Source organism: Talpa occidentalis, unplaced genomic scaffold (genome assembly GCF_014898055.3).
Source record: "Talpa occidentalis isolate TD23 unplaced genomic scaffold, MPIMG_talOcc4v2.1 talOcc4.17, whole genome shotgun sequence".
NCBI lineage: Eukaryota > Metazoa > Chordata > Mammalia > Eulipotyphla > Talpidae > Talpa > Talpa occidentalis.
The window spans coordinates 49,490,313-49,500,551 of record NW_023601754.1 but is presented as its reverse complement, the minus strand read 5'-3'; the positions used below and the strand labels follow the sequence as shown (position 1 = coordinate 49,500,551).

The 10,239-nt window shown below is 52.2% G+C and overlaps 1 protein-coding gene and 1 pseudogene across 1 annotated transcript; one reads left to right on the top strand and one right to left on the bottom strand.

Moving 5' to 3' along the window:
• Positions 1-3,553: 3,553 nt before the first annotated feature.
• On the bottom strand, positions 3,554-9,512 carry TSEN34 (tRNA splicing endonuclease subunit 34). Its single transcript, XM_037517179.2, has 5 exons — positions 9,447-9,512; positions 8,652-8,898; positions 8,186-8,429; positions 7,791-8,048; positions 3,554-4,081 (listed from the first exon to the last, which is right to left on the bottom strand). The coding sequence occupies exons 2-5, from the start codon at positions 8,892-8,894 to the stop codon at positions 3,894-3,896; spliced, it is 933 nt and encodes a 310-aa protein (XP_037373076.1). The 5' UTR covers positions 8,895-8,898; positions 9,447-9,512; the 3' UTR covers positions 3,554-3,893.
• On the top strand, positions 5,918-6,197 carry LOC119250277 (60S ribosomal protein L37a-like; annotated as a pseudogene).
• Positions 9,513-10,239: the final 727 nt, after the last annotated feature.

The following is a 10,239-nucleotide window of genomic DNA, read 5'->3' as shown; positions in this document are numbered from 1 at the left end:
TCATCTTTCCTGTCAAAGGGACGCCAACCCCTACACCCCCCAAAACCTGTCAGCTCCTGAGCCCTGCCTGCCAGGATTCGTGCAAACCGGCTTTCCGTCCTCATGGGCTTCCACGTCAGCCCGGTTTTTGTAGAGAAGGGGTGAGGGGAACGACCTGGGTGGAAACCGGTCACATCGGGGTGCTGCTCACCCAGGGCCCTTGGCCACCGTCTAGGGAAGCCGCTTGTCCGCAACCTGGACAAGTGTTTCATTATGTGACGGTCCTTTTTCTATGCACAAGGTAGTACTCTGCCCGAATGCCAGCCTCTCTCCTCAGAGAACAGAGAAGAGGGAACATAATGTTAGATAAACGAGGTCCAGCATTTCAGAGTGTGCGCTATGAACAGCTGAATAGCTGCCAGCACCTGAGCAAAGGCTGGAGGATCCAGCTCAAGCTTGGCATAGTACCAACATGTGGCCCATCGAAGCCTGGAGAAAGTCACCACAGCATTTACCAGCACCAAGGCCTTCTCCGTGAGGTTACAGACAGATTGGGCCATGGTTCTAGAATGGGAAGTCCATGGCCCTGAATGGCCAGCTCAATGTCACCACCTTGGCTTCCTACATGGTTGCGCATGTTGACAGTCTGACTTCCTAAAGCCTCCCTAACATTTGGCTGCCTTCCTGGATGACTGTTATAGACAAGTGTGCTGGCTTCCTGGGCTGTTTCTTAAACACAGGGGGGCTGGTTTCCTAGGCAGGTGCTGCAGGTTGTGGGTCAGAGTTCTATTTTTATATATGATCTGGTCATTGTTCATTTGTAGATCCAGTTTCTCAATAACTAGAGGTGGGGCCATCAGGCTCCTTCCCATTCCTATCATAGCTGGTGCCCTCTACCCTCAACAGTCAGTGTCACTTCCATGCACTCCTCCGTCCTGTCACACCAGCCTGTTCTCTCCAGATGTGTGGGCTCAAACCAACAATCACCACTGGCCAGCTGCAAGACCTTGGACAAGTATCTCTATGAATCTCGGCTTCCTCAGCTATAAAATGGAGGTGGTAGCAGTGCTGCCTTTAGGGCTACTGGAGGGCTAAAGGACCAGTCTCGGCAGAGTGCTCAGGATGGTGTCTGCCAGTAAGGGGGCACTCAGCATTAAGTAGTATCACCACCATTATTTCTGCATCTTTCAAACTACCTGTTCACTTTTTTTTCCTTGTTTACAGATTATCTCCCAGACAAAAAAAAGTTAGAGGGCAGGGACCTCACATTCCCTACTTGTCAATGTCTTAGCGTAGGCCCAACATATGTCATTTGGTGACAGTCAACAAATTGTTAAATATATGATTAATGATATATTAATACTACATGTATCATCTATAGATCAGAGGTTCCCATGACCCCCAACTTGAGTTTGATTAATTTCCTAGAGTAGCTCCCAGAATTCAGGGAAATAGTTGACTTAGTGAGATCACTGATTTAGACTACAGGATGTTACTTAGGAGCAGCCAGCCAGACAAGATGCACAGAGCAGGAATGGAGGACGGGATGCGCAGTTGCAGTGTCAGGGCTCTCTCTACACACATTGTTCTTCCCAAGTTACCATGTGTTCACCAGCCCCAGAGCTCCCCAAACTCCATTCTTTCGGGTCTTTGATTATTTAGGTACGATTAACTCATTGGCTATGGGTTAAACCTCCAGCCCCTGGCCTGGGGGTTGGGGGTTGGTGGAGGCTGAATGCCGGTCCTCTGACCCTGACCCCTGACCCACAGGGTGGTGCTTGGTTACCCTGACCACCTGTCCCTTCTCAAGTGCTTTACAAGTCGCCTCATTAACATAAACTGAGATGTAGTTGATAAAGGTCTGATGTGAATGGGAGGACACCTTTATCTCTTACTTACCACTTAGGAAGTCCAAGAAATATAGGAGCTGTGTCAAGAATGAGGCCAGAACCCAAACATGTATTTTGTATTAGCAATCACAAAATCACATTAGTGCAAGTAGAACAGCAAATAATCAAGAAGGAGGGGAGCATTTGGGAGGGGTGTTAAATTTTAAGGAAGGGTGACTGCCTGAGACCTGAGAAGTGACAGTGAAGGAATGATCAGCCAGCAGCGAGGGACAAGACCAGGTGACCTGCAGGGGAAGACATTCCAGGTAAGGTATGACCAGAGACTGGTTTTGTAATCTTTGCTTTTATTTCCAGATGGGGAATACAGGGGAGTTTTAAATGGTGGAGTGACATGGACTCATTTAGCTTGTGTTGAAAGCGGCTGTAAGAAGGGGAAGGAAATAAGTCAAAGAGATGAGGTAGGAAGCCATCACTCATATGAGTGATGTTCTGGCTTTAGCCAACTTGTTGGAGTGAAGATGGGACGAAGAGGTCAAATCCTAGATCTACTGCATTGAAAAGGTAGTACCTACAGGATTTAGTGGCTGACTGGATGGGGGGACATCAGTCACAAAAGGTGGGTTTTTTTTTTTTTTTTTGGACTTTTAACAGCAGTTTTTAGATATACAGCAAAAATTGAGAGGACGGTACAGGGATTTCCTACAAGTCCAACCACCCTCCCCCCCGCCCCCAAACATACACATAGCTTCCCCTGTCAGTATCTTCCCACCAGAGTACCACTGTCACAGCTGAACCTCCACTGACATGTCATCATCACACGAAGTCCATCGTTTACAGTAGGGTTCACACTTGGTGGTGACATTCTATGGGTCTAGACAAATGTGTGACATGTATTCCATCACAGAGTATTTTCATCTCCCTAAAAATCCCCTGGTCTCCACCTCTTCATTCCTCCTCCAACTCTGGCAACCACTTACATCTACTGTCTCCATAATTCTACCTCTCCTGCCTCACCTGCTGCTCCCCTCAGCAGTGTATTTCAGTCAGTCTGCCTGTTCTGTTCTCCACTCTGTCTCTGGTGAATCCTCTCACCTCCCACACATCTGGCCTGTACCCCGGTTCTTGTATAAATAAATCTTAAAAAATAAAATAAAATTGGGCCTCCCCTGGTGGCGCAGCGGTTGAGTGCTAGGCTGTGAAGCTGCCCGCAGTCTCTGCAGCACCGGTTCGGTCCCCAGCCGCCGGGCGAGGGTCCCACATGGCGCAACAGACCTCTCCTGCTGTGCCCGCTGCTCCCCTCAGCAGTGTATTTCATCACTCTGCCTGTTCTGTTCCCCGCTCTGGCTCTGATGAATTCTCTCACCCTCCCGCGTTTCTGACTGTACCCAGTGCTTGCATAAACAAACAAATAAATAAATAAATCTTAAAAAAAAGAAAAAAAAAGTTAAAATAAATAAATAAAATAAAATTACAACATTCCCTCCCAGCTTTTCTTCATGATATTTTGATGTGTGCATTTGAAATATTTTTTCAAGACTCCTTCCTAGAGGAAGTTTAGTGAGGCAGGAACAGCCTAGACTTCAGAATCAGAAAGACCAGATTTGAAACCCCAAATTCCAGCCCTGCCACCTAGCAGCTGTGTGACCTGGTATCGTCATTCCCCACCCCAGCCTTTCATTCTCTGTATAAGCAGCTGCCAATACCCACACTTCCCAGGATTGTCCTAAGAATTCAAATCACAATCTCCACATTTATTCAACAAGTTTATTGAGACCTCTTGGGACCTATGCCGGGTAGAAAACAGAGATGTACCAAACCCCGTCAAGATGTTCAAGAAGCTCACAGTTTGGAAATAGGTAACTAAAAAAACAGCACAGCTGGCATGTGCTTTGTAACAGGAGGGACTTAAGGAGCACGTAGTGTTCGTGTTCGTAAGTCTGGAATCAAACCTAACCACAGGGAGAGGCAGGAGGGTGCTCAAGCCTCCCCAGCAGAGATGAGTATGACCATCCAGAAAGGCTGCTCTCGCCCCCGCCACAGCCACATCCCACAGGTCTCTGGAGCTCACTGCAGGCTGGCCCACTGCAGGGAGGTGTACACCACCTTACCATCCGGCTGTGGCGAACACAGGAGCAGTGTCTTCCGCACACTGGTTCCCAGGCGGCCGGCAGAAACCAGGTCCTGGAGTGGGATGGGGTCCCCGGGAGCCCAGCACTGAGCAATGTAGTGGGCATGGAAGCGGAGTGGGTCACCTGGGTGAGAAGAGAGGCATGCAGCCATTTCCAATGGCACAGGCCTGGACGACACTGGAACATGTCTTAGCAACTGCTATGAGTGTCCTAAAACAGAGAGCCTTGGACACATCAATTCTACCTCTACGAATTTTTTTTTCTTACAAGAATAGCAGCACTGGGCCTCCCTGGTGGCGCAAGGAGTTAAGCACTGCACTATGAAGCAATCCACAGCCTCTGCAGCACGAGTTTGATCCCCAGCCAGCCAGGGAGCAACCCACAGGGCGCAACAGACCTCTCCTGCCTCGCCCGCAGCACCCCTCAGCAGTGAATTTCAGTCAATCTGCCTGTTCTGTTCCCTACTCTATCTCTGGTGAATCCTGTCACCCCCGCCCCCCCCCCCCAGCATCTCTGGCCTGTACTCCAGAACTTGTATGCATAAATAAATAAATCTTTAAAAAAAAGAAAAGAATAGCAGCACTAAAATATACCTATAAAGATGGTCACTGTTATCATTTACAATGCTAAGCAATGGAAACAAACAAACCAGAGATGGGTTAAATGCATGGTGTGTCCATAAAACTGCTAAGGTTAAAAGAATGTACCAACTTCAACAACAGTCCATGATACCCTGGATGGGGAGAAAGGGGAGAGGAGACAAGTTTTCACGCATACATAACATAACCTTACTTAAAAAACAATAATTGAGATAAAGCACAAAAAACAACACACACACAAGAGAAAAATACCACTCTCATGACCTGAGAACTAGGACCACAACGTCCATGCAAGCCACGAGGAACTCAAAAGTACAGTGTGACTATCCAATGAGAAGTGACTTGAACAGATTTGAAAGAAGAAAAGAAGGATGGAAAAATAAATAGATGGGACAGAGAATCAACAAAATTTTCCAGAAACGGGCCAGAGAGTAAATGTTTTCAGTTTTGTGAGTCACACTGCAAATACTCAACTCTGCCACAGTAGCCATGGACCATACACAAGTGGACAAGCTGGCATTCCAAAAAACTGTATTTAAAAAAAGTCAGTGGGCCAAATGTGACCGAGGGCTATAGTTTGGATTAGAGGAATCTCAACAAGTGCAACAGGAACCTGAGCCTGGGCATCATACAGAAGATCAAGAAACAGGTCATATAAATCTCAAAGAGCAAGCCAATGAGATAGCCCACTGAGCACTGCCTTAGCAACCTACACAGGCGTTTCCAGCAAGAACCAGGGGCTGTCAGGACACCTTAGTCAGCAGAGAAGGGAGCATCAAATGCTTGAGAAGGGGGCCTCCCTGGTGACCTGGAGGTTGAGTCTTAGCACTATTCACCTCTATGGCCTGAGTGTGATCCCCGGCAAGGGAGGTGACCCACATGGCGCCGCAGACCTCTCGTCTGCCCACTGCTCCCCTTAGGAGTGTATTTCAGTCAATCTGCCTGTTCCGCTCCCCACTCTGTCTCTGATGAATCCTCTCACCTCCCCACACCTCTGGCCTATACCCATTCTACGCAAAACAACATATTAGAGAAGTTAGGTCAAAATTATTTTCTTGAGGCTTAGCATCTTTTACCTTTGGAAAATTTAGATTTAAAAATATTTAAGAGATTCAGAGCATGAACACTAATCCTTGGAAAACAAGATTGTATGTACATCTTATATCATGAGTATTGTTTTAGAAATGTTGAACTATTAGGCCAGCGTGTGGTTCAGTTTCAAATGAATGACTGAGTAACTGACTAACTTAACCTTGCCATTTTAAACTGAAAGTTTTTATAAGTCTGTTAACAGTGTTAGTACATACGCGCTTAGAGATTCACCCCATTTACTCTCTGAGCGCTCACCTAGTTTGCAGACATGACCACAAACACCAAGAAGGTGGGTATCACTGGTAACTACGGGACCCATTATAGTGCCTCCCTCAGGAAAATGGGTGAAGGAAATTGAAATCAGCCAACATGCCAAATACACACGTTCCTCCTGTGTCAAAACCAAGATGAGGAGTTGTGCTTTGGGGACCTGGCACTCTGGTTCCTGAATGAAAATGGTGGCTGGGGGTGCATGGACCTACAAAATCGCTTCTGCCATCACAGTCAAGTCTGTCACCAGAAGACTGAAGGAATTAAAAGACCATTAGAAGTTCCACAATTTGAAACACTGCCAGCCTATATAATAAATGGGTTAACAAAAAAGAAAAATTCACCCCATTTATAATTGACTAGATTTAAGTTATTTGCAAGTTCCAAAATATGAAAACTGCAGGACTTAAAAAGGAAACTATCCTCAACTTTAAATTGCAGCAGTTTATAATACTTAAAACTATTAAACTCCTTTTGCAAATGGGATGAAACATGAACTTATGATCCCTTAAAATCTGCTAGATTAGAAAAGATTAGAAGGTTGAACTGAAGCTTAGAAGAGAACTAGGCATTAGCACTTCTATGTTTAGTAAACTCAATGTTCACGTTCCAAACCAAAGTAAGTCTTTTACATACAAGAGTCCCAAGAAATAGTACTGAAGTAATTAAGCCGAGGTAACCCGTCTTAGCTCCTAGATCAGTCACTTTATTATGCTTTTCACCCATGAAGATTTCACGGGTAGAAGACTTAGTGGGCAAGTTCCAACCACTTATCAGATTCTATATTTCTGTATTTCCTTGGTTCGTAGGGGAACAAAAAGGGTGATTTTTGCAGGTTATCTTTTTAGCCTCTTTTTCCACAATAAAGGCACTCTGACTACAAATTTGTTTTTTTGTTGTTTTTTTTTTTTTGACTACAAATTTGTAAGTTAACTAACCTATATCTGATACAAATTCCCTCCCAGAGGTAAGCACTATTGTTGGTATGGAGTTCATCCTTTGTTTTTTTGAAAGATTTATTTATTTATACAAGAACTGGGGTACAGGTCAGAGGTGCAGGAGGGTGAGAGAATTCACCAGAGACAGAGTAGGGAGCAGAACAGGCAGAAGAACCAAAGACACTGCTGAGGGGAGCAGCAGGCGAGGTAGGAGAGGTCTGCCGCACCATGTGGGTTTCTCCCAGGCCGGCCGGGAATTGAACCGGCGCTGAAGTGGCTGCAGACAGCTTCACAGAGCAGCACTCAACCCGCTGTGCCAGCAGGTAGGCCCTGGAGTTCATCCTTTGACACGCCTTCTAGCTTGCTTGATAGGACTCTCTTAATCTACTTAGCACTCAATTTTAAGTCCTTCTCACAGGCTTTCACAGAAAGCATGATTTACAAGCTACTTAATGCCTTCATAACTACCAAACAACAAAAACATGATCTGCATTTTACCATACATGTTTTCTACAAACTACTCTTTTTTTCCTCCCTACAGTCGTTTTTTCATAAATGTATGTGGACCTGCATCAATTTCTGGCAACTACTGCAGTTTCTCTGACAACCAACAGGAATGTTTAATCGCTGCCCTTCTAATAATGACTCTGGTTGTTTTCTAACTTTTCAACAAAGCAAAGAATCCTGTAGTGTACTTTTTTCGTATATTCTGTACACATATCTAAGTATTTTAAATGAAACTTCTGAGTCAAACCAAGGGTTTAATAAGAATCATTAAACTGCCCTCCATGTGATCTTGGATTCCCAAGGGTTTCTTGTCCGTCCTTGGTTTCAGAGGTTACCAGAATATGAAATAAAAAAAAGGAAAAATGTAGAATAGAGTGGCATTTGTGAAAAGAGAGACAGCAACTAGAAGTCCCAACCCAAACTCACCAGGGTAGACCAGGAAGTCACCCCCAAACTTGCCAGCAGCACTGAGGAAGAAGCCTCGTTCCCACAGGTCTCTGTAGATGCTGTAGCGCAGCTCGTGGGCAGGACGGCCAGCATGGGGCCAATCTTTGGACTGGACACGCCAGTCCAGGGGCCTAGCCTTGATGGGACGAGGCCTAGCAGTGGCCAGCTGGACCAGCAGAGCAGATCTGGGCAAGGGGGTTACCCCATTTGAAGGCCCTGGCTGCGGAGAGGAGGAACCTGGGGAAAGTGAATTCAAGGCTTCGGTAACTCTAGGGACCAAGAACTCCCCATCTCCAGGGAGTCCCAAGCCCTGCAGCCCAAATCCTCAAATTCCCTCCGTCCCTTGGTCCCTCAATCCCAGCTCCCACCCTCACCTGCTTCCTCGGTCTCTCCAGAAGTCCGGCTGGCACTGGCCTCATTCTCTCCCACAGGTGGGTTCCCACCGGCCTTCTGGCTCTCGTTAGTCCCTGAATCCTGTTCTAGCTTCTGCTTCTTCGAAGCCTGGCCCTCTGCAATCTTCTCTAGGAGCTCCTGCCGCCGGGTCTCACGGGCCTCAGCTGCCAGGGCGCTTTGCTCCTGGAAGCCCTGCTCTTGCTGGCTCTTGAAGGATGCCAGAGCCTGAGAAAGGAACTTAGCTGGAATCCCAGGATCCAGGCATGCTCCAGTGATCCTGACTCCCTGGCCCCTCCCAACCTAAGAGCCCGAACCAGGGGATCCCAGTGTCCAACTCGCACATTATTCCAGAATTCAAGCCCCTCCCCACCCAGAGACCTGGATTCCGGGCGTCCAGTCTCTCTCCCGCAGGCCCAGGGAGTTCCCGCACCCAGCCCGCCCCCTTACCAAACTGTGTTGCCGGGGATCCGGGCGCGGGGCGCTGACCAGGGTCACGGCGCCGATCTCCGCCAAGAGCCGCGCCTCTTCGGGCATTAGCAGCAGCGGCAGGCCCAGGCGCGAGTTCTGGCGGGGCCCACGGGGCAGGGCGCCCACCGTGCGGCCCCCAACTCCCAGGCGCTCCCGCAGCGCCTGGACCGCCTCGGCCCCCCACACCAGGGAGCGGCCGTTCGCCACCTCCACCACCAACATCCTCCTGCAGGAGCCGGGGCACAGCGGTCACCCCACCCGCCGCGCCGCCGGAGGACCCCACCGCCTCCCGGGCCCCGGCGAGGCCCCGCCCAGACGCCAGGGGCGGAGCCCCGGCCGGGCCGCGGTTCGCCGCCCGCCCCGCCCGGAGGCCGGGCCCCGCCCCTCGTGGAGCGGCCCGGGTCCCGCTCGGCCCTGGGCCGCCAGTCGCACTCGGGCCGGCCCCGCGCGCAGCACAAGGTCACGCCCCCGCGCAGCGTCCATGTTGGCGCCGCCCCCTCGCGCCGCGGGCGTCTCCTCGCCGGAGCTCCCGGCAGGTGTCGGCCACGCCCCTCGGAGCTCGGCCCCTCCCCTGGCCGAGCCGCCGAGGTTGAGCTCAGGGCGTCTCCCTCCGAGCAGGACCCCCCGAGAGCCGCCCCGCCGCCGCCGGGCCCGGAGCCGGCGCGCGACGCCCCGCCCCCTACGTCACGGCCTGCGCGGCGCCCTCGGCCCCCGCCTCGCCGCGCGCGCGGCCCCGCCCCCGGCGCCCGCTGGCCTCCGCTCGGGCGGGCTCACCCCACTCGGAGCTCTCGGTCGGCCGCCGGCCCCCCTGCGGAATGTCGCGCCGTCCTCCGACGGACCCAGCGAGTCGGCGCGCGGTCCCGGCCGAGCCACCGGCTACGCAGCGCGCCGCGCGCCGCTGCCTCCACCCCCCATGCCGACCCCTGCGTCAGCCTCGTCACGCAGCCACCTCAGCGAAAAGGGACAGCCGGGACCCGCCCCGCGGCGCCGTCGCCCCGCCTCCCCCTGAAGGGGCGCCCTTGGCCCGCCCCCTTGAGGCGCGCCCCCTCCGCCCTAGAATTCGGCGGGTTGCCCGGGTCCCGCCCTCCGAGCCCGCCTGGCCGGAGCCCCGCCCCCTTCCCCGGGCCGCCAGCCCTAGCCCCGCCCCCTCCTGGTGGCGTCCAGCCTGTGGCCCCGCCCCCTCCCGAACACGCGGCTCCGCCTCCAGCAAACCCGGGCGCCGGTCGGCCACGGCCCCCCCCATCGAGCCGACGCTCTCGGCCCCGCCTGCGGCCGAGCCGCGCGCTTCCGCGCTCGCCCGTCTCCGAAGGAGCCCGAAGCGGAGGCCCCGCCTCCTTCCCGGGCTCCGACGCCTGCCCCAGCCCCCCCGGTCCCGGCCCGGCCCGCCCCTTTCCGGGCTGCCGCTCGGCGGATCCGATCGGGGCCGGCCGCGGGCGCGTGTTCCTCGGTCGGGTCCGAGCGCCTCCGGGGCCGCCGCCGCCTGACGGGGCCGTGCCCGGGCCCCGGCCGCCTTCCCGACAGACCCCCGACGGGAGCGGGGGCGCGGGCCGGGCGGGGCGGGGGAGGC